At 39.9% G+C, this 27,645-nt stretch overlaps 3 protein-coding genes across 3 annotated transcripts in view; 1 reads left to right on the forward strand and 2 right to left on the reverse strand.

The window, feature by feature from the left end:
* The window catches only part of LOC307144780 (uncharacterized protein), a gene marked incomplete at its 5' end in the record, with an annotated part of 70,569 nt that overhangs the window by 9,570 nt on the left and 33,354 nt on the right, over positions 1–27,645 (reverse strand). The gene's annotated exons all lie outside the window — the stretch shown is intronic.
* Positions 4,130–6,798, forward strand: LOC307145142 (uncharacterized protein). Its single transcript, XM_079848003.1, has 6 exons — positions 4,130–4,657; positions 4,745–4,927; positions 5,017–5,057; positions 5,237–5,318; positions 5,441–5,715; positions 6,473–6,798. The coding sequence occupies exons 2-5, from the start codon at positions 4,808–4,810 to the stop codon at positions 5,552–5,554; spliced, it is 357 nt and encodes a 118-aa protein (XP_079704129.1). The 5' UTR covers positions 4,130–4,657; positions 4,745–4,807; the 3' UTR covers positions 5,555–5,715; positions 6,473–6,798.
* Positions 21,096–27,270, reverse strand: LOC307144367 (uncharacterized protein). The gene is made up of 4 exons (XM_079846695.1): positions 26,832–27,270; positions 24,984–25,553; positions 22,730–22,864; positions 21,096–22,651 (listed from the first exon to the last, which is right to left on the reverse strand). The coding sequence occupies exons 2-4, from the start codon at positions 25,164–25,166 to the stop codon at positions 22,637–22,639; spliced, it is 333 nt and encodes a 110-aa protein (XP_079702821.1). The 5' UTR covers positions 25,167–25,553; positions 26,832–27,270; the 3' UTR covers positions 21,096–22,636.

Genomic DNA, 27,645 nt, shown 5'->3' on the forward strand with positions numbered 1-27,645 from the left:
TCTATGATCAACTCATTGATATGTTAAAAGAGTGTAACCTTAACAAAGAGCTTATTCTCATGGGTGATTTTAATTTAAACTGGGAAGACTAGGGGAAGAGAAAAAAACTTAAAACGATTACAGACAAATATAACTTACAACAGCTTGATCAAAGGCCCAACAAGAATTGCAAAAAATTCAAGTACAGTGTTGGATCTTGTCTTCTCCAGTAGACCAGAGAGGATAACAGAAAGCTACAATCTGATCACTGGGCTATCTGACCATAATTTAACCCTAGTAGCAAGGAAATTAACTAAAAACAGATTTAAGAATATAACACCATATTACACAGACATTATGTCTTGTGTCCCTAAAAGTAAACAACCTGCATTTGACAGTGAGATCAATGATTTGATCTGGGATGATATTTTGTCAACAGAAGATGTGGAACATGGTTGTGACTTATTTACAACAAAAATTGAATCTGTTAGAAATAAGTTTATTGTTAAGGTCAAGAGAAAACACAGAAAGAGGTTTAATCTACCTTGGTTTAGTGATAATTTGTGGCAAATGATGAAGTGTAGAGACTCAGCTTTAAAAAAAAGCTATTAAGTCTAAAAGAGATACAGATATTTTAATTTATAAAGGTTTGAGGAATAAAGTGGTTAAGGAACTGAGATTAGCCAAATCACGTTTTTTATCTTCAAGTAATAAATGAGACTAAAGGTAATAGTAAAGAAACCTGGAAAAATATTAATGACCTCATAGGGCGAGAACAAACTCACACAAGAGATATACATCTCAGATTTCAGGGTAAGAAAATTGAAGAAAATATTGAAATTGCCTCTATTTTTAATTCTTTTTTATTGAGTCAATCCATGAGCTAGGAAATTATTTCAAAAAAAGAAAACTTGCTATACATATAAAGGTCAGGGTTTTAATTTGGTGACAACTAATGAAGGACACGTTAAAAAGATAATTTGTTCTTTAAAGAATTCTAAAAGTAGAGATGCTTTTAATATGGATAGTATGTAAGAAACATTTAGAGACTTTAACATTACACATTTAATTAATCTTTCAATTAAACACAGCTGTTTTCCTGATAACTGGAAGCATGCAGTTATCTCACCCATCTTCAAATCTGGAGACCGCTATGAAGTAAGTAATTATAGACCGATAAGTATATTACCAGTGCTGTCAAAGGTAATGGAGAAAATTATCATAGAGCAGCTGACAACGCATCTAAATAACTGTAACCCTGCTTTAAATCACATGCAATTTGGCTTCAGGAAGAACTACTGCACAGAAACAGCCGTTTTGCACTTCACAGAAAAAGTAAGAACACAACTTGATAAGGGAGGAGTTGTTGCCACTGTATTCTTGGACTTGTGTAGAAAGCCTTTGATACAGTGAATCATGATGTCCTTATTTCAAAGCTTTCTAATTTTAATTTTTCAGCACAAACACTAGCATGGCTCTCATCTTACTTGTCAAATAGGATGCAGTGTGTTAGAATCAAAGATGCACACTCCAGCTATATGAAAAACACAATGGGCGTGCCTCAAGGATCTGTATTAGGTCCTTTACTTTTTAGCCTTTATATTAATGATCTTCCACAGCATTGTCACGGTGTTGATATACAATTATATGCCGATGACACTGTTTTGTACACCCGTGCAAAAAATGCTCAGCTAGCAGCTGAGAAATTAACTCATGCCATGCAAGGTGTTGTTGAGTGGCTTGAAGAATCTTGTCTTACCTTGAATATCAGCAAGACAAAAGGTATGTTCTTTTATAAAACTAAGGGGCAGATTCAAACTGCAGACATTTTTATTAAAAATGAATCAATTGATATAGTTACTGATTTTAAATATCTTGGTATAATTTTAGATTTGAATCTTAACTTCAAGAAACATATCAAGAAAATGACAAAAACAATAAAATATAATTTGGCAAACTTTAGACAGGTTAGATTGTCCCTCCCTGTGGATGTAGCCAAAATATCTATGCATGCTTTAATTTTTTCACATATTTCGTACTGTATCACCTGTTGGGGACAGGCCAGTGAATCTGCCATTAGACCTATAGAATCATTATATAAGCCAGCTATAAAAATCCTTGATTAAAAGCCATTTCGGTACCACCATTGCAAGATCCTAGAGAAACACAATTTATTGAGCTTTGAAAATTTTAGACTCTTTTCAAACTTGACTCTAGTGTATAAGATTCTACATGGCCTGGCCCCTGCATGTTTACTGGTTTTTGTTTGCAATCGCCCAGCAATTTCTGTAAAATCTACCAGAATAGCGTCTATTTTTGACTGTAGCTTGATAGCTTGTAGCTGTATAGGTTGAGTGTAATTTGTATGTTTTTTTGTTTTGTTTTGTTTTTAATGGACTGCAGATGTAAATTAGCCTATGGCTAACTCTGGTACAATGCATCAAATGGTAACATTTATGTTGGAAATTGTACATGGTCCTTAATAAAGAAAAAAAAAAAGAAAAACACTGTATCCGCGCCACTGATCGCAGCGGCAACGAGCACTTTGATCACTTGATTTAAAAAACACATTTCAGCGCTAGATCGTCTCTTATTTAAAAAACGAACGAAATGAATGCTCTGCCAGTTAACTGGAGATGGACATTTGTGCCGCGAGATGTTTTAAAAAGTGGTGGGGACGATATCGACCCTGGCAAAAAGTGGTGGGGTCATGTCCCACCGGCCCCACCCGCAAATTGCACCTATGCCTGTGACAGGTTTCTCTACAAGAAAGACTTCTGCAAAAGATACACCTGTGCATCCACGCTCATAATTCCTCTGGAAGCGTCCTCACTTCTCATTGAGAAATGAGATGGTATATTGAGAAGCAGCACCCAGTATCCTTTTGCTTTCTTTGCTCTGGTTATCAGCATTACCAATTCTAACCTGTGATTTGTTGGTGTTAACTAGCTCACCTGCAATCAACTTGTTGATTTGTGTCACCTGGAGGGAAGCATTTTAAGTCCAGGACACATTCTCATTCTCTCTCTCAGCACTTACCGCCACCATATTCTTTTATAATTCAATATATATCTTATTTTGATTGACAAATCCAGTGTTTGCTTCCTTAGAGCCCGTGTTGTAGCTTGTTGGAGGCTTGTCTAATTTTGTTAGGAAGATGTTAAACCAGCTCGGTGGAACATTCAATCCTTCCATCCGTTCACTCTTTTGTTAATCTTCCCCTTTTTTATTTTCGAGGTTATTCTGGGTCGGGACTTAATAGTTTCTCTTTTGGGTAAGCAGTGCAGTTCAAAACCGTGTGACTATTGATTATATGGCCTACAGTTGTTGAGTTTTTGTTTTTTAAAGTCGCCTTGTGCCCAGTAGGCCTACACCTCAGAAGATATAGATGGGGATTAGAAAATGTTAGGCAGGAATCCGGGGTTTTACAATCTATGGTCCTAAGTACGCGATACGATAAGACTAGATGCGACCAGACATGATCTGCTCACCAATATGATATCCCTGCAGTTTTCTGTGGGGTTTTTGAAGAGCGAAACAATTTATTTTTATAATATTTTTAGAATTTTTTTATAATTTATAAGTACTTTTATTTATTTTATCTTATTTGAGCAGTGGAGGATCGGCCACAACATTTGTAATCGGTGAATGGGTTGGGCGCAGGGGGGCCAACAGAGAACATTGGTATGGTTCTTAGGGGAATTGTTGCAATTTGTTTCACCCGTCTCCGCTCACAGATTGGCCGCCGGACGAATTGTTTCACCGCGCTCCGCCTCGGCTCCCATTGCCGCATTGGCCGGCCCACGAATTGTTTCAGGCCCCGCGCTCGGATTGGCTTCCGGAGGAATCGTTTCACGCCCGGCACCCCTCGCCCCGTTGGCTCTCGGAGAATTGTTTCAGAGGCGCTGGTTGCTCCCATGGCCGCCGGTGCCGCCTTCGACTCGGACGCCATTCACGCCCATCCCCCCGAAATAACACTCTCTCTTGCTGTTTTGATCCGACGATTGCGTTTAAACAACAAAAAATAAAACACAAGCTTATTTGTTTTTAACGCTGCGATTTTGCAGCACGTTAAAGTCAGCATATTTTTCTGTGTATTGTTTTTAAAAGAGGCATATTATAAGCATTTTACCTAGCCTACAGGCTACTTCATGCAGAAGCGAAAAAAGTTGGGGTAATGCCGAGCCGTTCGTAAAGTTGTAATGACGTTTGACCCGCCTAAAACATAATTCAGTATAAAGTAGTTTCATTCATGATTTTCATCGACGCCGAGGCCAAGGTCAGGGTTATCCAAGGTCTAGGGAATTCCTTTTGATGACTTGCTGGTGACAAGTCAAAGTACCATCCAGTTTGGTCAGTACAGGGGGAAAACCTTCAAGTGGATGCTGGCGAATGACCTTGGCTGCTCCCTCATGGTCCTGTCTGGGCATCAGTGGAAGCGCGAGGCTGGCAAACTGGACAGAGGTGCCCTCATAAGGCCAGCAAAGATGTCTTTCTCCAGGATGCCTGCACATTCAAGAAAGTCGAAGAAGCCATCAAAGTGCGCAGGCAGAGAGAGAGCATGTTACCCGGCTGTGAGGGTGACTTTGTGGTCCACAAGAAGAGCACCTACAAGGAGCTAAGGGTCACACACAGGATGCACACAGGGTCCACCTGTTAAGGACAGTGAGAGGAAAAGGTAATATATTTTGATGCTTTCTTATGCCTTTTTTTGTATGCATTTTATTATCTTTATATTATTTCATTGTACACGTTTCTTATGCAGCTATGTGAGATTCATCAGGAGCAAGGACACTCAGGCAGGCAGCAAGATGGATGCCCTGAAGAAATGCATCCTGCGGAGGGACCAGCAGAAAAAGAAAATCCTAGCCTGTTGTCCCTCACCCTTCACGTCCGGCTTCTCCTCCTCGCACCCAAAACTCCCATTCCCAGCCAGCCACAGTGCACAGTGAGTTTTTAGATCTGTTTATTCCTGGGGTGATTCTATGCATGTTCTAATGTAATTATAAATAAGAGTGTCAATTTTCTGCCCTTTAGAGAAGATCTGTTGGCTTCAGCCATGGAGGTGGAGCCACAGGGTGAGTCTTGTGTGGTGAACAAATAAATTCATGCTCAGCTGATCATGTGATCACAAAATAAATCTACTAACATCATATGGTATTGTGTAACCATAACCGTCTTCAAACTGACATTTATTCATTTTGATGATGATTACAAATTTACTGATTACAAAATTAAAATGATGTGTTATTCACAGTTCTGCCTACAACCTCAACGCCAATCCTTTCCCCTCGCTTGAGCAGAAGGCTGCTCAAAGGCTGGTGTCAGCGGATTCTGAGGTACAGTTTTCACACCAGAAGTGTACTTCTATGTCTCATCAGTAGATATAATTATTTTTATTTTATTGTTTCAATATGTATTATGTATGTATATTCTTTTTTTCTTTTTCTTTTTTTTCTAGGTTGTTCTGGCTGCTGTGTTTGTGGATACCCTACAGATGTGGTCCTACAAGCTGATCTGCAGCTCACCAAACTACAGACGGTTCGGTCAGCGACTGACATCTAATGGGCTCTAAGACAGTGAGGCAGGTGCTGAATTTACATGGCTGGTACTTTCTGGCAACAGAATACCTGGAGTGTCAGCGCTGCCATAAGAAGCTGGCCGCGTGGTCCTTTGAAATCCTGGACCAGCTGGATCCGGCTCACCGCAGGATGTTCCCAGCTTCCTCACTTACTGGTGATTCATGAGAATATTTTTTTTCCGGTAACATTTACAAAAAGGTTCATTAGTTAATATTAGTTAGCAATAATTAACAGCACTTATACAGCATTTGTTAATGTTAATTTCAACATTTACTAATACTTGTTAACATTTAGTTAATGCACTGTGAACTAACATGAACAAACAATGAACTGCTGTATTTTTTTAACTAATTTTAACGAAGATGAACAAATACAGTAACAAATGTATTGCTCATGGTTAGTTCATACATTACAATAAGGTTAATTTATTAAACATTAGTCAAAGCGTTACCTTTTTTTTTTCTTATTATAGGCAAAATACAGAGGCAGGTGCAATTAAGTACAGAAATGTTAAACCATTAGCTAGGCTGTATTTGTTACAATAACGTAAATTGCTTTAACATATAATTTTTGTGACACTGTTAATTAATGGTAATGTAATTTGTAAAATAAAAAAAATAAATAAACTCTTGCTTATCTAGTTCTTTTACAAGACACTGTGTCTGGTACTCGAGGTTCTATTCAGAATGTGTGAACGACCCCCCATTGAGCCTTGCTTGACCTTTTGATTTGTGTCAGACTCAAAACAAGTTACACTTGACTTGTGTGATGTCCCTTGCATCAAAGGTTTTTTTTTTTTTTTTTTTTTTGTATGATGAAACATCACACCTTTTCCTCAGTTCTGGGAAAAAAAAATAACACTTTAAATGAACTTTAATAAACTTTGCCTTGGTTTGTCTGTGTTTTAACAGGTTCTCTTGTGATATGAATGTGGCAATGTTGATGAGGGAATGCTCTCTGTGCAACAGTGTCACTATGCTATATCACAACCTATGTGAATAGCATAGTGAGGACTGGATGAAGAGGTCCCTGCAATACAATCTCTGTGTGAGACCAGTACCAGGGCACCACCACACGGCCCATCACACCTCCACTACCCATGTACCAACATAGCTTGTACCAACCGCCAAGTGGCTCCTCTGTTCATGCAGAGGATATCCGGTCCCGGTATGGTGAGCTCAAAGCCAGGGTCACCTCTGTCTTTGGGTCCATCCTGAAGCTGGACTCCACAAAAAAGGTAAAGTATTAATCACAGATCATTTTAAAAACAACTGTACATGTACAGAATTGAATCCTCCTCCATCAGAACTTCATGAAGACAAAGAAATGTTCTAAAATAAAGAACAGTCATTAAGGACTGTTAACATGGCCTTTGTGAAGGCAGATTAACATTCTAAAATAAAGAAGAGTCTTTTGACTTTTTAATGACCGTTATGAGAGCAAATAAGTGTTCTAGAATAAAGAACAAGCATTTAAGACTATTATCATGGCCTTCGTGAAGGCAGATAAGCATTCTGAAATAAATAAGGACTGTTTAATGGTTTTTATGAGGGCAAATAAATGTTCAAAAGTAAAAAACAATAATTTAGGGAAATTAACATGACTTTTACGAAGGAAGAAAAACCTTAAAGGTTTTGATATATTAACATGGCACTTATGAGGGCAAATAAATGTTCTAAAATAAAAAAAATTAAGGACAATTTATATGACTTATGGCAGATAAACCTTTTGAAATAAAGAAATCATTTTGGAATAATTACATGGTTTTTATTATTAATATTTACAAATAAATATTTATAGCAAAGGCTTTTCTTCTTTTCTCTCCAGCAGCCACTCTTCCACAGTCTTTCTCTCTGCTGTGGCACAGAAGAAGCTGCCCACCCTGGTGTGCCCAAACTTTTTTTCTGGGCTGCCCACATCGACTACATGTGTAATCTTTTCGTACATGTTGCTGTGGAGGGGGCAGCCCTTGCTTTTGAGCTAAAAACTCTTCTGCCTTCCTCTTCCTCCACAAAGTTGTTCTGCTCAAAGATGTTCCTGGCGGTGGAGCAGAGAGGGATGCTGGCGGTGGAGCGGGTGACGGTGAATCCCGAGACAAGCGTATAGCTTCCTTGGTGGACACTAAAGAAAGAGGGGAGATGGTGTGGTCCTGCTCCTCGTCCCAAAATCCCTCATCTTCAACATCCCCCAAGTCGTCTGGGATTCTGTCTGGAGCATCTGGGTCCCGCCCCAAAGTTCTCCCTGAACTCCCAGGACTGCTGCGAGCACAGGTACTAAACCCCGATGAGCTCGCCTGACAAAACAAAGTTAAATGGAATACAAGGTTTTAAAACAGACACGTGTGCATTACAAAGAAAACAAAAAAGCATGGAATTATAGACACATACCCGTGTACTGTCCTGGCTTTGAATAGTCTTGTACAAGACTACAGCCAAGAAGACGCTGACTGAGCTCATTGAGGCTGTGCTGGAGCGAGCCACTGTAGCAGCACAGCGACGATGGGGCCTCGTGAGTAACCACCTCAGCAGCAGCAGCACGGTCCTCGTTCCACCGCTCCAAACCCTCAAGCAGATAAGCCTGGAAATTTTCAAGGTTAGCGCTCATTCCTGATTTAAAAAAAAAAAAAAAAGGAAACATTAACACTAATTTATAATTACAAAAGAGATTAAACAGACCATCACAAAAAAACAAAAAAAAACACATTGAGGTGGATGTGTGTAATCTTACCGGGTATGAAGCGGTTGAGGTGGTTGTAGACAGGAAGTGTGAGCCCTCCCTTTGTCATACTTCCTGTCTGGGTGTACAGCTGCACACCAGGGGGGTCCTGGATGCAGGGAAGATGGCGTCTTTGAGTGTCCCAGATGACATCCATCCTCTCCTGGTCCACCAAGGCCTCCAGCAACTTACAGATTAGCTGCTCTGTCTCCTCCACGCCACGTGTGCAGCGTCGACAGTGCAGCGCCAACTGTCTGGAGGTGAGCCTGCTAGTAAGCTGGTCATCAGTGAGGCCTCTGATGCCCTGCTGTTGCTCCAGCTCCATCATTTTTGCCTCCCTCAGCAGAGCCACATCTCCCTCGTCCCAGATGAAAATGCAGGCAGAGAGCTTCGCCATGAACAGACCGTAGAGCGGGTGGGTGGCTGTCAGTGTGCAGACCTGTGGCAAAGCGCCGCATGAAGTGCCACACATCGAGACGTACCACCACATCACTCCAGCTGCTGAACATGGCACCTGCTCTGGATGTGCACCCATTCACCCGAGTATAAATGTTGTGGCCCCACTGTGTGATATGTTGACCAGTTTGATTCCGTATCCTGGGAAAGCATCGAAAACATTGAAAAATGTCTAGGAAACCAGGATGGCCTCCAGTCCTCCCCAGACGAGAGCAGGAAGGAGGGAGAAGCTTCGGCGGCAGTTAGAAGCAGACTTTACGATGACAGTAATGCGTGTCAGCAAGGCAGAAAAGGTGAAGCAGAAGGTAAAGTTCTCCAAACCTCACTGGCCTCCAATAATTTCTTTGGAGGAAAAAGAGAGGAGGAGACTTTTCATGAAGAGCCTGGAGGAAAGTACATCTCCTCAAACCACCCCATCCACGAGCCAGCAGTGGCCTCCAAAAATGAAAACGGTGAAAGTGTCATGTAAGATCTTTATACTATAAATCAATGTAAAAGAATGAATTCATATCAAATACAACAAATGTCTAAAATAACTGTCTTTTACAGTTCCTCCATGCGCGTCGCTGGCTGTGCTCCCTCCTCCATCAGCTGAGGCGGCCCTTAAATGTGTGCCGAGGGCCACAGCCTGGAGAAGGAAGAAGAGGGCTTAAGAAGATTTAAAGGCTTTAAAGCATGGCAATGCCATCCCCGGGGAAGGGATCCAAGAGGGTATCCCTCCAGTCTGTGTGGGAAGCCCAAGCGATTGGAGTTTGGCCACAGCTTCTTCCGTGGAAAAAGCTTCTGTGCCACTTCTACTGGCAAGACAGTCTCACAATGGCTGTCTGAGCAGAAAAGGATTGCAGGTATGGACAATGTGCCGGTGCCAAAAACCGATGTGCCCAGGACAACAGCCTGGAGGAGGAAGAAAGAAGAGGCCATTTCCCTAGGCCTGCCCCAGAAAAGGCCAAAAAAGTGCCCTCCAATAACTTGCAGTCTGTGCCAGCAACCAAAAACTAAGGAGTTTGGACACTCACGGTACGCTGGAAAAGCCTTTTGTAGCACCTACGAAGGCAAAAGTGTGGAACTCTGCTGGCAGAGCAACGGGCACTTGCTCCTATTGTCTTGTCTTATTGTAAATGTCTTGAATTTATCTTTTATCTTTTTTTGTTTTAACTAATGTTCTGTTGAAGATTTATTTTAATATTTGTATTTGGCATTTTGTTTGCATTTACTTTTTTTTTTAATCCTTTTTTATATATTTTTCTAATGTAAACCATTTAATAAATCTATTACCTTTTTGTAATGCTTCTACTGTTAATTTTTGTTTTAATATTTGCATTTAGCATTTTGCTTACATTTATATATTTTTTTCATAGTTCTAGTGTGAACTATTTAATAAATAAAATAAAAAACAGACTGTTTGACTGAGATGTATTTAAGGAAACATTAGAATGCTAATGAATAATTTAAATAAAAAGCTGCACAAATAAAAGAAATGGGTAAGACAATTAACATGAACTTAATGAAGGCAAATAAATGTTCTAAAATAAAGAACAGTCATTTGGGACTATTTACACGATGTAAAATAAAGAACAGTAATTTGGGACTGTTAACTTGGCCTTTGTGAAGGCAGATTAACATTCTAAAATAAAGAAGTCTTTTATGACTGTTTAATGACTTAGAGCAAATAAGTGTTCTAAAATAAAGAAGCATTTAAGACTATTAACATGGCCTTTGTGAAGGCATTCTGAAATAAAAGACAACTTCATGGTTTTTATGAGGGCAAATAAATAAGGACAATTTATGACCGTTATGTAGGCAGATAAACCTTTTGAAAAAGAACAATCATTTTGGAATAATTACATGGTCTTTATTAAATGCAAATAAAGTTCAGGAGGTATTTCCTAGTGATGGCTGTTTGAATGTATTTTTAGTCCAGTGCCTGTATGTAAGATTAATATTGACCAAGTTCAGAGGCTGTCATATATGGATCATCTTACTTTGGTTATTTTCAACAGTTTTAATATGAAAAATAACTTATATTGATTCCATGGATTTATTGCATTTTGGGAAAAAAACTAATTAATAATTTATTATAAAATTTTTATAATAAATCTTTGAAAAATCAAAATCTGGATTTGAATGTATGGTATTATAACCTAAAGACGCTATGTGAAAGTTTGAAACCGAAAATAGTGATTTTCATCTTGCCACTTTCTTGGTAAAGAAAACACATTTACACTCAAATTAATCAAAATGGATTTATCACGTTTTAGAACCAAATTCTTCATTTACACACAGACTGACAACCAGCCGCAACTAAGGCAGCCACTGTGGAGAAAGTCCACCTTTCTCAAGTGGTTAAAGGGGTGCCCTTCATGCCAAAGGACCCAGAGACTGTGCTGGTAGAGGCCAAGTTCAGGGTTATCCAAGGTGGAGGGAATTCCTTTCAGTTATTCCAGTTTTACACAGCTATAAAAGTTTTTACAATGTTCATATTCTGTTCATCCTATTAATTGTGCCATTTCAAACAGGTACAGAAACTACAGGAAGAAGCTGGAAGCAGATGTGCTGGCTCTGGTGCACCCTTACCTCAGATCAGCATGGTGTCTCACACCCTTGCTGCGTCTCAGTTCACTTACTTATACTACGCCCAAAAAGCACTCTTTTACTCTTTGTACTCTTTTTGTGAAAAAAAAAAAAAAAAGTACGTACTTTGAGTGTATAGCAGAAGAGTATACAAGGCAAGTTTTGGGACATACTACCACATCATAAAATAGCATATTTAACGGTCCTCTGTCGCTTAGTTACACGTATCCTGTTGCGTAAACTTACCTGTCAATCATCTTGTCAAAGATAAAATCCACCACATTTAACAATTTACAACTGTATCAGAGAGAAATGCAGAAGCACAAACAAACATGCCTCAAATCTCTCCTAACTTAAATAAAAATAATAAAATATTACCTTTCCACTTCCTCCAAAAAGTAAGCATGGTTGTTGAGCCAATACACAACACAAAATACATGAGAAAACCCCAGATCCCTGCCTAACATTTTCTAATCCCTATCTATCTTCTGAGGTGTCCCGGGCACGAGGCGACTTTAAAAGCAAAAACTACTAACAACTGTAGGCCATATAATAAATGGTCACAGTTTTGAACTGCTTACCCCCAACAGAAAAACAAGTCCCCACCCAGAATTACCTAAAAAATAAAAAAGGAAAAATAACAAAAGAGTGAACTGATGGAGGGATTGAATGTTCAACCCAGCTGGAACTCACCCAACCTAACCGGGAAAACTCACATACAATTTCAAAAATACTCAACCATACCCACCAAGAAGAGGTCAATCAAAAGGGAATGGGGGAATAAAAAAATAAAAAAAGCATTGAAGTGGTGGTAAGTGCTGCGAGAGAGCGGGATTCAACATGCTTCGCTCCAGGTGACATATCAACAAGTTGATTGCAGGTGAGCTACCAGTTTACACCAACAAAATAACAGGTTAGAATTGGTAAAACTGATAACCAGAACAAAGAAAGCAAAAGGACATAAGGTCAGAAGCACAGAAAACTTCTCCAAACCACACTGGCCACCAGTGATTTCTTCGGAGGAAAAGGAGGATTAGAAAGTTCCAATAGAGCCTGGAGAGGTCATCTCCTCAAGCCACCCCATCCACGAGCCGATGGCCTCCAAAACTTAAAACTCTGAAAGTATCAAGTAATACTCAATCAAGTATTCTTTTACAGTTCCTCCATCCGTGCTCCCTCCTCCATCAGCAGCCCTTAAACCTGGAGAAGGAAGAGGGCTGAACAAGATAAAAAAAAAAAGCCCTACAACATGGCAAAGCAACATTGTGCAAGTATTTAACTAACTGCTTCAGTCTCTCCTTTCCATGGCAGGTGGAGGTTTTTCGATTGGGTGGCCTTGAACCTGCCTTGAAGCAGCCTGTCCTTGTGCCTCTGCGGATAAGAAACTCCCTGTTTGTCACTGTCCGGCAGTCTGTCCCACAGCCGAACAATGTCAGCAGCTTCCCTATCTGAGACACAAGGCTTTCTCTGAGCTCGACAACGTACCTGGCCAGCCCCACCACTCGATCGAACCCTAGAGTCCCGTCTGATCCTCTGCACACCTTAAAAGAAAAAGATCAGTATGGATGAAAAAGTTATGGCATGGCAAATGATGCTTGTATGCATACATACATATTCTTGGGGCAGTCACTAAGAGTGTGACGGTACATCCTGAGACAAGTTTAGAGCTTCCTGGGTGGACACCAAAGACAGAAGGGAGATGGTGTGGTCCTGCTCCTCTGCCTCATCTTCCAATCCCTCATCTTCAACATCCACCAAGGTGTCTGTAATTCTGTCTGGGACATCTGGGTCAATGTTCTCTCTGAACTCCAGGGACTGCTGCCAGCACAGGTACTCCACCCCAATGAGCTCACCTGACAAAAACAAAAATTAAATAAAAAACAAACAAAAAAACACTGTTTTAAAACACAAGTCTGTGCATTACAAAGAAAACAACAAAGCATGGAATTATAGACACATACCTGTGTACTGTCCTGGCTTTGAATATTCTTGTACAAGACTACAGCCAAGATGCTGATTGAGTTCATTGAGGCTGTGCTGAAACCAGCCACTGTAGCAGCGCAGCGGCGACGGGGATTCATGCATTACGGCAGCAGCAGCGCGGTCCTCGTTCTACCGCTCAACCCTCAAGCAGATAAGCCTGGAAATTTAGGTTATAAATGAATAATTCCAGGTTAGCGCTCATTCTGATAAAAAAAATAAAATAATAATAATAATAATGTTGGGTGTACAGCTGCACTCCAGGAGGGTCCTGGAAGCAGGGAAGATGGCGTCTTTGAGTGTCCCAGATGACGTCCATCCTCTCCTGGTCCCATGGTTTCCCTGGCCTCCTTTAAGGCCTCCAGAAACTCACAGATTAGCTGCTCTGTCACCTCTACGCCACATGTACAATGGCGACAGTGCTGCGCTGGTTGTTTGGAGGTGATGCCCTGCCGTTGCTCCAACTCCCTCCTTTTCACCTCCCTCTGCAGAGCCACATCTCCCTCGTCCCAGACAAAAATGCAGGCAGAGAGCTAGGCCATGAACGGACCATAGAGCAGGGAGCTGTTGGTGTGCAGACCTGCAGCGAAGCACCACATAAAGTGCCACACATGGAGACATACCACCACATCACTCCAGCTGCTCTGGATGTGCCCACAGATGAGCGGCAGACTCGGTCCACGTAGAGGAGTGTGGGGGGAATGATTCCAGCAGTCTGCCTCACTGTCTTATAGAGCCCATTAGATGTCAGTCGCTGACCGAACCGTCTGTAGTTTGGTGAGCTGCAGATCAGCTTGTAGGACCACATCTGTAGGGTATCCACAAACACAGCAGCCAGAACAACCTAGAAAAAAAAGAAAAAGAAAAAAAGAATATACATACATAATACATATTGAAACAATAAAATAAAAATAATTATATCTACTGATGAGACATAGAAGTACACTTCTGGTGTGAAAACTGTACCTCAGAATCCGCTGACACCAGCCTTTGAGCAGCCTTCTGCTCAAGCGAGGGGAAAGGATTGGCGTTGAGGTTGTAGGCAGAACTGTGAATAACACATCATTTTAATTTTGTAATCAGTAAATTTGTAATCATCATCAAAATGAATAAATGTCAGTTTGAAGACGGTTATGGTTACACAATACCATATGATGTTAGTAGATTTATTTGTGATCACATGATCAGCTGAGCATGAATTTATTTGTTCACCACACAAGACTCACCCTGTGGCTCCACCTCCATGGCTGAAGCCAACAGATCTTCTCTAAAGGGCAGAAAATTGACACTCTTATTTATAATTACATTAGAACATGCATAGAATCACCCCAGGAATAAACAGATCTAAAAACTCACTGTGCACTGTGGCTGGCTGGGAATGGGAGTTTTGGGTGCGAGGAGGAGAAGCCGGACGTGAAGGGTGAGGGACAACAGGCTAGGATTTTCTTTTTCTGCTGGTCCCTCCGCAGGATGCATTTCTTCAGGGCATCCATCTTGCTGCCTGCCTGAGTGTCCTTGCTCCTGATGAATCTCACATAGCTGCATAAGAAACGTGTACAATGAAATAATATAAAGATAATAAAATGCATACAAAAAAAGGCATAAGAAAGCATCAAAATATATTACCTTTTCCTCTCACTGTCCTTAACAGGTGGACCCTGTGTGCATCCTGTGTGTGACCCTTAGCTCCTTGTAGGTGCTCTTCTTGTGGACCACAAAGTCACCCTCACAGCCGGGTAACATGCTCTCTCTCTGCCTGCGCACTTTGATGGCTTCTTCGACTTTCTTGAATGTGCAGGCATCCTGGAGAAAGACATCTTTGCTGGCCTTATGAGGGCACCTCTGTCCAGTTTGCCAGCCTCGCGCTTCCACTGATGCCCAGACAGGACCATGAGGGAGCAGCCAAGGTCATTCGCCAGCATCCACTTGAAGGTTTTCCCCCTGTACTGACCAAACTGGATGGTACTTTGACTTGTCACCAGCAAGTCATCAAAAGGAATTCCCTAGACCTTGGATAACCCTGACCTTGGCCTCGGCGTCGATGAAAATCATGAATGAAACTACTTTATACTGAATTATGTTTTAGGCGGGTCAAACGTCATTACAACTTTACGAACGGCTCGGCATTACCCCAACTTTTTTCGCTTCTGCATGAAGTAGCCTGTAGGCTAGGTAAAATGCTTATAATATGCCTCTTTTAAAAACAATACACAGAAAAATATGCTGACTTTAACGTGCTGCAAAATCGCAGCGTTAAAAACAAATAAGCTTGTGTTTTATTTTTTGTTGTTTAAACGCAATCGTCGGATCAAAACAGCAAGAGAGAGTGTTATTTCGGGGGGATGGGCGTGAATGGCGTCCGAGTCGAAGGCGGCACCGGCGGCCATGGGAGCAACCAGCGCCTCTGAAACAATTCTCCGAGAGCCAACGGGGCGAGGGGTGCCGGGCGTGAAACGATTCCTCCGGAAGCCAATCCGAGCGCGGGGCCTGAAACAATTCGTGGGCCGGCCAATGCGGCAATGGGAGCCGAGGCGGAGCGCGGTGAAACAATTCGTCCGGCGGCCAATCTGTGAGCGGAGACGGGTGAAACAAATTGCAACAATTCCCCTAAGAACCATACCAATGTTCTCTGTTGGCCCCCCTGCGCCCAACCCATTCACCGATTACAAATGTTGTGGCCGATCCTCCACTGCTCAAATAAGATAAAATAAATAAAAGTACTTATAAATTATAAAAAAATTCTAAAAATATTATAAAAATAAATTGTTTCGCTCTTCAAAAACCCCACAGAAAACTGCAGGGATATCATATTGGTGAGCAGATCATGTCTGGTCGCATCTAGTCTTATCGTATCGCGTACTTAGGACCATAGATTGTAAAACCCCGGATTCCTGCCTAACATTTTCTAATCCCCATCTATATCTTCTGAGGTGTAGGCCTACTGGGCACAAGGCGACTTTAAAAAACAAAAACTCAACAACTGTAGGCCATATAATCAATAGTCACACGGTTTTGAACTGCACTGCTTACCCAAAAGAGAAACTATTAAGTCCCGACCCAGAATAACCTCGAAAATAAAAAAGGGGAAGATTAACAAAAGAGTGAACGGATGGAAGGATTGAATGTTCCACCGAGCTGGTTTAACATCTTCCTAACAAAATTAGACAAGCCTCCAACAAGCTACAACACGGGCTCTAAGGAAGCAAACACTGGATTTGTCAATCAAAATAAGATATATATTGAATTATAAAAGAATATGGTGGCGGTAAGTGCTGAGAGAGAGAATGAGAATGTGTCCTGGACTTAAAATGCTTCCCTCCAGGTGACACAAATCAACAAGTTGATTGCAGGTGAGCTAGTTAACACCAACAAATCACAGGTTAGAATTGGTAATGCTGATAACCAGAGCAAAGAAAGCAAAAGGATACTGGGTGCTGCTTCTCAATATACCATCTCATTTCTCAATGAGAAGTGAGGACGCTTCCAGAGGAATTATGAGCGTGGATGCACAGGTGTATCTTTTGCAGAAGTCTTTCTTGTAGAGAAACCTGTCACAGGCATAGGTGCAATTTGCGGGTGGGGCCGGTGGGACATGACCCCACCACTTTTTGCCAGGGTCGATATCGTCCCCACCACTTTTTAAAACATCTCGCGGCACAAATGTCCATCTCCAGTTAACTGGCAGAGCATTCATTTCGTTCGTTTTTTAAATAAGAGACGATCTAGCGCTGAAATGTGTTTTTTAAATCAAGTGATCAAAGTGCTCGTTGCCGCTGCGATCAGTGGCGCGGATACAGTGTTTTTCTTTTTTTTTTTCTTTATTAAGGACCATGTACAATTTCCAACATAAATGTTACCATTTGATGCATTGTACCAGAGTTAGCCATAGGCTAATTTACATCTGCAGTCCATTAAAAACAAAACAAAACAAAAAAACATACAAATTACACTCAACCTATACAGCTACAAGCTATCAAGCTACAGTCAAAAATAGACGCTATTCTGGTAGATTTTACAGAAATTGCTGGGCGATTGCAAACAAAAACCAGTAAACATGCAGGGGCCAGGCCATGTAGAATCTTATACACTAGAGTCAAGTTTGAAAAGAGTCTAAAATTTTCAAAGCTCAATAAATTGTGTTTCTCTAGGATCTTGCAATGGTGGTACCGAAATGGCTTTTAATCAAGGATTTTTATAGCTGGCTTATATAATGATTCTATAGGTCTAATGGCAGATTCACTGGCCTGTCCCCAACAGGTGATACAGTACGAAATATGTGAAAAAATTAAAGCATGCATAGATATTTTGGCTACATCCACAGGGAGGGACAATCTAACCTGTCTAAAGTTTGCCAAATTATATTTTATTGTTTTTGTCATTTTCTTGATATGTTTCTTGAAGTTAAGATTCAAATCTAAAATTATACCAAGATATTTAAAATCAGTAACTATATCAATTGATTCATTTTTAATAAAAATGTCTGCAGTTTGAATCTGCCCCTTAGTTTTATAAAAGAACATACCTTTTGTCTTGCTGATATTCAAGGTAAGACAAGATTCTTCAAGCCACTCAACAACACCTTGCATGGCATGAGTTAATTTCTCAGCTGCTAGCTGAGCATTTTTTGCACGGGTGTACAAAACAGTGTCATCGGCATATAATTGTATATCAACACCGTGACAATGCTGTGGAAGATCATTAATATAAAGGCTAAAAAGTAAAGGACCTAATACAGATCCTTGAGGCACGCCCATTGTGTTTTTCATATAGCTGGAGTGTGCATCTTTGATTCTAACACACTGCATCCTATTTGACAAGTAAGATGAGAGCCATGCTAGTGTTTGTGCTGAAAAATTAAAATTAGAAAGCTTTGAAATAAGGACATCATGATTCACTGTATCAAAGGCTTTCTACACAAGTCCAAGAATACAGTGGCAACAACTCCTCCCTTATCAAGTTGTGTTCTTACTTTTTCTGTGAAGTGCAAAACGGCTGTTTCTGTGCAGTAGTTCTTCCTGAAGCCAAATTGCATGTGATTTAAAGCAGGGTTACAGTTATTTAGATGCGTTGTCAGCTGCTCTATGATAATTTTCTCCATTACCTTTGACAGCACTGGTAATATACTTATCGGTCTATAATTACTTACTTCATAGCGGTCTCCAGATTTGAAGATGGGTGAGATAACTGCATGCTTCCAGTTATCAGGAAAACAGCTGTGTTTAATTGAAAGATTAATTAAATGTGTAATGTTAAAGTCTCTAAATGTTTCTTACATACTATCCATATTAAAAGCATCTCTACTTTTAGAATTCTTTAAAGAACAAATTATCTTTTTAACGTGTCCTTCATTAGTTGTCACCAAATTAAAACCCTGACCTTTATATGTATAGCAAGTTTTCTTTTTTTGAAATAATTTCCTAGCTCATGGATTGACTCAATAAAAAAGAATTAAAAATAGAGGCAATTTCAATATTTTCTTCAATTTTCTTACCCTGAAATCTGAGATGTATATCTCTTGTGTGAGTTTGTTCTCGCCCTATGAGGTCATTAATATTTTTCCAGGTTTCTTTACTATTACCTTTAGTCTCATTTATTACTTGAAGATAAAAAACGTGATTTGGCTAATCTCAGTTCCTTAACCACTTTATTCCTCAAACCTTTATAAATTAAAATATCTGTATCTCTTTTAGACTTAATAGCTTTTTTTTAAAGCTGAGTCTCTACACTTCATCATTTGCCACAAATTATCACTAAACCAAGGTAGATTAAACCTCTTTCTGTGTTTTCTCTTGACCTTAACAATAAACTTATTTCTAACAGATTCAATTTTTGTTGTAAATAAGTCACAACCATGTTCCACATCTTCTGTTGACAAAATATCATCCCAGATCAAATCATTGATCTCACTGTCAAATGCAGGTTGTTTACTTTTAGGGACACAAGACATAATGTCTGTGTAATATGGTGTTATATTCTTAAATCTGTTTTTAGTTAATTTCCTTGCTACTAGGGTTAAATTATGGTCAGATAGCCCAGTGATCAGATTGTAGCTTTCTGTTATCCTCTCTGGTCTACTGGAGAAGACAAGATCCAACACTGTACTTGAATTTTTTGCAATTCTTGTTGGGCCTTTGATCAAGCTGTTGTAAGTTATATTTGTCTGTAATCGTTTTAAGTTTTTTTCTCTTCCCCTAGTCTTCCCAGTTTAAATTAAAATCACCCATGAGAATAAGCTCTTTGTTAAGGTTACACTCTTTTAACATATCAATGAGTTGATCATAGAAAGTGTCATTTGCTGATGGAGGTCTATAGAATCCTATCAGAATAAAAGACATTTGTTGGGATAATACAATTTTTAAAGCAATGTATTCCAATGTGTCTGCTGCTTTAAAAAGAATGCGCTCACATTTGATGTTGTCTTTGACGTATATCAATACCCCCCCTCCTCTCCCCCCAATTCTATCTCTTCTGAAGCATTGATACCCCGGTACAGAGAAAACATTAACTGGGGTTGACTGTTGTAACCACGTCTCCGATAAACATAGATAGTCCAGATTGGAATTTAATAGTAAATGCGTCAACTGTTCAGTCTTTGAAACAACACTTCTAATGTTCAAGTGTCCACCAAAAAGTCCTCTGGGTTTCAATTTTGGATCCCATACGACCTTTGCGTGATTAACAGTTTGAAATATGTAAGAAAATCGCTGCTTTATCACTGCAGGATTCCGACACGTGTGGCTCGCGCACACGCCGCACTGTCTTCACTCGGACGCGCGCTTCAATCCGTTGCGGATACTCTCCGTTCGTTCTGGTGAAATCACAAAACATAATGCACACAAACGTGTCCCTGCTTGATATAACTTACAACCACTGATAAAAAGAACTATACGAGTGCGGATTAGAACCCAGAACCTCTGACACGCTTCTACTAATAATGAGAGAATAATGTTAGAAATCAAACTACTCTTGCATCTCAATGATCGCATTACATTTACAGGAACTAGTTTCTCAGCAGCGGCGGAATTTTACTTTGCTCCGGTTAGTACTGCGCCGAAAAGTAAACACAGAACAGAAGCGGACTACAGTCGGGACGTCTAGCTAGCTAGTAGTAGTCTCGGTTGCCTAGGTAACTTAATATCACTCCGCCGCTGCTGTAGACTGTGCTAATAATTACAGGGAACAAAGTATAACTATTGCAATGCGATGAAAGGGTAGTTTGATTTCTAACATTATTCTCTCAACAGACATTTACATCGATAGTCTGGCGTTATAATTTATTTGCTTTTGGTGTACTGTGGAGTGGGTAAAACTGTTTTAATGGCAGTTACCGTTGACTCGCGCTAGCCTAGCACCGGCGAACGATGCAACTGGGAGGACTGGGTGAAAATTTTTGAAAACTGTCTCCACTGATAAATAACACCCAGGCTAACTTGGAAATGAGGTCCGATGTCCAAAATCCTGAACCACCCCTTTAAGATACACGTGGGTCAAATAGGCGGATCTATGTATGTATTCACACGAAAATTCTCGCACTGACAACATATTAGACTACATCTCATTCAACGACAAATTAAACCCCATGTAGCCTACTATTTTAATCGATTGCTGGACATCGTAATGTTGTTGTACATATAGGCCTATCTGATTTAGCATTGTATTAGCAACCCCCACCCCACCTGTCCCACCCACTTTTTAAAACAAAGTTACGCCACTGGTCACAGGTATAAATTATCCTCCCCCTTCACATCTGTCACAGTAATTTTGTATTTATGCTTTACCTTTGCAGTTTAAATAAATATATCACACATATATCAACAGGGCATCTAGCTTTATTAATACATTTATTATTTTCTTAAATAACCAATAAGGGCAGATCCTATAGGTGTGTTCGACATCGGCTGCGGCTGGATGTAACCGATCGGCGAGAGTAGCCGCGTGCAGGCGGGGAGGAGCTGCAAACGGAGACGTGAAGTCGGACACTTTCTGGTTCCCGTAGTGACCGCTCACGTGGTGTTTGCATACTTTACCACAGCTGAAGTGAAATAAATGCAATATTTGCCTAATAATGCACAGATGTTTCAGAGACATTTTCATTCAATACTTTATGTACTGCTTCATACAGCGTCTGTTTGAACAAGAATAAAGTTCAACATAAGCTACTATCAATGAAGTGGAGTCTACGTTTTTTAATCAGTTTTAATTTGATAAACATGACACAATATAACATCGCAACTACATGAAAAGAGTGTTTACTGTTATAAAAAACTGATTTGTGAGCTTTAGAGGAACTAAAGGTGTTCGAATAAGCACGAAACACACGTGATCGTTGTCATGCGGTGAATCCGGCCAATCGTAGAACAGCTGTGTCGTCATCAGCCCTCGTGCAGCTGCTCTTGAGAAGCTGCGCTGGCTGAGTTCTCCGGCTACTCTCAAATCGCTCTTGCGGTACTTTGATGGCACACGTCACAGTCACGTGGCGTCGGCGCTGCATCAAGTCGGACAAAATTTCTAACCGGCATGCACTGCTTCAAGTCAGCCGCCGATCGGTCTGCGCAGAGCTGCATGAAGTCGAACCATAGACAGTAAAAGAAATGGACACAGCGAGCCCGATAGGTTTCAACGGAGACAAGTGAAGTCAATTAGAAGCACTGACTTCCTGGGGGTCGAGCGTACTGCGCAGACTCAAACTGAGCTTGACGACGTAGATGTGACGTGAGCAGCCCGTCTGTCTTCTAGTAGCTGTGCCAAGAGAAATCTGAATCATTCCTTTCCGAAACTTGCAGAGACAGAAAGTGTGAGTAGGGGCTGTCCATGAGCTAGAAGCAGGATAAACTTTTGCTAAGTATTCTGATTAATTACTTTGTCATTTTGCCTCCACGTCCCCCCGATTGCCCGCGAGCTTCTCCTCCTGTCCATACGGTAATTTCTCTACTGTGCGACAGAGAGTCGCGGGTTATGACGCAATCGTTAGCCTATTTTTACAAAAACTGCTTCTACGGGGCCATAACGTAAGCTACAAGGTAATGGAGCCTTTTATACATTTTCGTGTTTCTTTAGAAATAAAAAATGGACAAATGGAGTCTTTAAACGCCTCAGATGTAAAGTTATTCGCTGTCAAAGTGACGCCAAAATGAATGGGAGTCAATGGAATGCTAACAGCAGGTGGGGGTCTGCTAATCAATGGCGGCGCCCGGGGAACCTTCAATAAAATACCAAACCCTGCCCCCCTGAGTCGAACAAGCCTTTTGACTGCAGCTGATGACGCAGTGAAGTGACGCGAGTGATCAAGAATATCCCAATATACAAAAAAGCTTTCCTTCGATTCCTCCGTCCTCATTTTCTTCCCTCGCATCCTACAGGGGGTGAAGCTGAGACATGAAATGCAATAATATTAAAATTATATTAAATGGAATATAAGACATACTACAGAAAAAAAAAAAACTTACCCAATGGAAATGATGAAGTCGCACTGTAGAGGTAGATAGACCAATTAGGTTGATTCCGTGATGGTAACTCCGCCCACAAGTTAGACGGAGGCGATTTGGTTGAACCTGGGAAAAGATTTGTTCTGCAGAGAAACCCTGAAAAGAGAAGAATATTAGAGAAATTATTAGTTAAAACCTAGATCTGAAATGTTTAGGAATATATATCGAATGAGATTTTGCTGATTTGAGTGAGTTTTGTAACAAGTTATATACGTAGACTGAGATCGAATCAATCAAGTTTATGTCAGCTGCGTCACACGGAGGAAACAACATCAACTGAGTTGTTTACAAAGGGAATTGGTGAGTTCAATACCGGTATTCAAATTGAATAATGTTTTGTTTGTTTGAAGATAGACTAATAAATGTATATTTTTCTCGATCTGTTGAGGTTTTAAGTGAACGATATTATTTAATCGAAAAATCATTTCAAGGTTGTCATGATTTAATGTGAGTGAATTAAGTGTGCTGTCCGGTTATGTCAAGTCAAGTCAAGTCAAGTCAAGTCAACTTTATTTATATAGCGCTTTTCACAATACAGATTGTATCATGGAAATGTGCAGACCGGGTTTTTTTTTTTTTTTTTCGGACTGTGTTCTAGGGATGTTACATTCAAGCTTCAAAGCGCGTCTCGAGTACGCAGCACAATTTCACATGAAGCTCTGTGTCGGAGCGCGTATTGTTTTCGGAGAAACACGTGATCAACGAAAAACGAACCCACATAGCAAAATTTGTCTGGCCCACCTCTGGGCCTCATCCTTGCTTCAATTCTGTCTGGGTCCCCGGCCCAATACACTGAAAACGGACTCAAACAGCTTCCTCTGGCCCAGATGTGGCCCACACCCTGTAAAATGACTCTTATTGATATGGCCCAGGTCTGGCCCAGGCACTGTAAGACAGAACTGGCTGAGAGTCGGCTGGGTCCCCGGGCCAGATGTGGCCCAGTAACTGGCAATGAAACACAAATTCAACCATTTAAAAAGATTAAGGGTTTTAATTATAAAATTAACAAATACACTTTAATATAAACATGTATTAACAATGATCAAATACACTCTATTAACATTTATTTACAACACAATTTTTAAACTACAAAATAACAAGTAAATTATATTTACTGTATATGATTAAAAGAAAAACATCACTCTTTCACACACAAACTCTCTTTTACTCTCTTTAACACTAAATAAATTAATTTAGCAAATGTCAAGTCACCATTAAATACATAGTGCTATGACTGTTTCAAAGCAGCTTTACAGGGTTAAACAGGAAAATGATCAATGATGCAAACAGAGTTCAATTTGGCTGTAAAGCTGCTCTAAAAAGAAAATAGTGTCATTGTTCAGCTGAATTCAGTTCAGTGTTGATTCAGTGCTGTTCAGTAACTGTATAAAGTATGTCAATTATAAAAAGAGTTCATTTTCATTATTAAGCAGCTCTGCAGAAAACAGTGATGTCATCGTCCAGCTCAGTTCAGTTCTAATATAATGGTGTCAATGCAGGCAGATCTATATTATTAAGAATAAGTGTCCCCAACTAAACAAGCCAGAGGCGACAGTGGCAAGAACCCAAACTCCAGCAGTGACAGAATGGAGAAAGAAAAACAGGGTCAGTCGGGGGGCAGTTCTCCTCTGGTCAAACAACGAACATGGTGTGTGTTAGGAACCAGGGCGCTTCACAAGTCAGATTGTGGATTGATATCATTCAGAGTATTTTATTCAGCTCCTTTTGCTTGAAGATTGGAAAAGATTACATCAAGGTAAAAGAGTAGCAAAATTCCAGAGCATGTAGATGTGAATTTGAGAACTTGTACAATAGATATTTGTACTTGTACCATAAAATGTACACTCCAATGTGAAAACCTCAATTAGGCATTTGCAACTTCTCATATCTGCCATTGCAATTTTTTGAATTTTCCGATGCCTTTCTCTCTCACCGCCACTAAGTTTGCAAGTGCACAAGTTATAGTTAGGCATCTAATATATCGCGAAAATAGTTGCAAAGTCAATGTGTGAAGATTTGAAATAGCAATGGCAGATTTGAGAAGTTGCAATTGCCTAATTGAGGTTGTACTGCGAATGTGAAAGAAAGAATACAGGTTTGTGACTATTGTCTTTGAGTGAAAATCTCAACATTCAACAGGTTTTCAAGTACAAATATTTATTGTACAATTCACAAACTCACATTTAAATGCTCTGGAGTTTTGCTACTCTTTTACCTTCATAAGATCACGCCAGCATTTGGTGGGGGGGAGTTGAAGCTGGCCGTTGGGTCTGTGCAGAGGACTGGTCTGGTTCTCGTGGATCTGATCCGATGACTGTGCCGAGGACTGTTGTGTCACAGGGGTCTTCACGGCGTTTGTGTCTAGGTCTCGTCTAGTTGTGATGTTCCTGTCTGGCATTCAGGGCTGTTGTGGTCATCTGAGGGTGCAGGTCCATCATCTGGTCTGGATATGGACTAGATCTGGCTGAATACAGTAACCTTAGGATAAGACTGAGACAGAGAGACTAACATTAGCGTAGATGCCATTCTTCTTACGATGTAACAAGTACATTCGGTGTTATGGGAAGTGTTTCTGGTTGACCGAATTTATGCAGCCTAACAATCCTTTAACAGATGTGAATTTTAGAAATGTGAGAGTGTGTTATGTTTATGCTAGGTTAAAGAGGTGTGTGTTTTTAAATAGATGTAAACTTATCTTGTGTCTGCCCCTCGATCTGCTGCCAGTCCATGATCCCTCGACCTCCATCTCAGCAGTATTAGCAGTGAGGGTTTCTCTGAACTGCATCTTTAAAATAAAGGAATAGATATTGTGAGGTCAATATTAAATCGTATGCATTAGTTTAAGCACATGGGTTTAACAAATGTTGTTGCCAGAGTTCACACAGCAGTTGGTCTCAATTGTTAAAATTAGGCTAGTTAATGTGTTAACTAACATTACCAATGAACAATACATTTGTTACAGTATTTATTAATCTTTGTTAACATTAGTTAATAAAAATACAAAAAATTATAAACAAACAATTAAATTAAAAATTAGTTCACAGAGCATTAACTAATGTTAACAAATACAACAACTTTTGATTTTAATAATGCATTAGCAAATGTCAAAATGAAAATGAACTAAGATTAATAAATGCTTAAGTATAGTGCATTCTTAGTCCATCTTAACTAATGTAAGTTAGTTAAACTTATATTAACGAATGAAACCTTATTGTAGTGTTACCAAAATATCAGTAAAAAGTGTTGGTGTCAGATTCCAAACAGTGCGTTCAGATGTTCGATCATAATTATTGTAACATCCCCTCTGCAGTAAAATGTTAAGAACTACCATTTATTAACATTACACAGTGATATATAACTTACGCTTTAAATTTTTCTTTAACTCTAAAATACACCTGCTCTAAAGCAAAAACACAAGACGTGCCAAAGACAATGAATTAAGAAGCTGCACTTATTTTGCAGCTTCTCTTATGCAAGTTATCTATAACGCTTTTCCGTTTCGGAGTTCCCCACAGCAGTGTTAAACCCAAATAAATCTTATTTTTTATTTCAGATTGTAGCCTACACGTTGTCTCCGCGGGTGTAGTACACTGTGGTCAGTGTAGTTCGATTCACAAATAAATGACTCTTTTGAGAGGTTAGTGAATCAAATCAGAAAGAGTCGCCTGTATAGAGAACTATGGCGCCGAAAGCGTAGTCCGACTCCTATGATTCGACTCCTATGAACTAATCACTCGTTGAAAAAGACGAATTGACTGACTAAATTTGAGCACAGGAATATAACTCAATATCATTTCATTAGCCAAAATCACAGTGCACTGGATTTTTCCAGCACAGCAGTTTTTCTAATAAAAAAAAACTCACATTTATCCTAAAAGAGACCGTAGGCCTTCTCATCAACACTATCTCCGGGACCGAATGGATATTCTGAAGTAACGTTAACGTAGCTGCTATTATCATCGTAAACATCTGATCTAACGTTAGATATAAAACAAAACTATATTTATCTTGACAATTAATACATCAAACAGCACTAGAACAATAAATGAATTAAATTACTTACTCGTTTTTTCAGATGAATGATTCCTCTCGAAAACGGTGGTCTGCGTCTGCAGGATCTTTCTCGGGATTTAAATTAACCGCCAAAATCTTTTTTCAAGTGGCTGAGTTCCTTAATTGTAGCAAAGAGTAAAGAGTACTCTTTGATTGTAGTAGTGGTGGCCCGCTTGTGACAAAAAGAACTCGGGCCGATGGTAAATACACACAGCTATACCGAGTATGGACCTGACACAAGTACAACTGATTTCGGCCGATACTGGCCCATTTAGAAAAAAAACGTTAGTCAGCCAGATGTGTTATGCACAGTCGGCACGGATTTGGCCCATTATCTGTTCACCGATGCCGACAGTTGACGCATTTCAGCCGGAATCGGCCCAACTGTGCTTGCAATCTGGGAAGCCTCGCATTCTTTCCAGTCACGTGAATGCTTCACTTTGCGTGTCGGAATGTTTGAACTTTGAACCCAGACCACTACTCTACAGGTTTTTGGAAGTTTAAGTCCATTTACTTTAAAAAATGTGTGTGTGTGTGTGTGTATATATATATATATATATTTTTGAAATTTGATATCATTTTAAAAAAAAATTGTGTGTTAGTACATTATTATTTCATGTTTCTTCAAGTGGCTGTTACGTTTTTTATTTCTTGAAGGCCTTATTTGAGTAGTGGAGGATCGAAGCGGACATTGCAATTCGAAATAAAGTTAAAGAAACTGAATGTAAATTTTTACCTTCATTCTAATGAACACTGACTTATAACACGGTGTAAAGCTCCCTCTAGTGACAAACTGTTACTATCTTGATGTTTTTAAAGGGATA

Source organism: Squalius cephalus, assembly GCF_949319135.1.
Source record: "Squalius cephalus genome assembly, chromosome: 17".
Classification (NCBI taxonomy): domain Eukaryota; kingdom Metazoa; phylum Chordata; class Actinopteri; order Cypriniformes; family Leuciscidae; genus Squalius; species Squalius cephalus.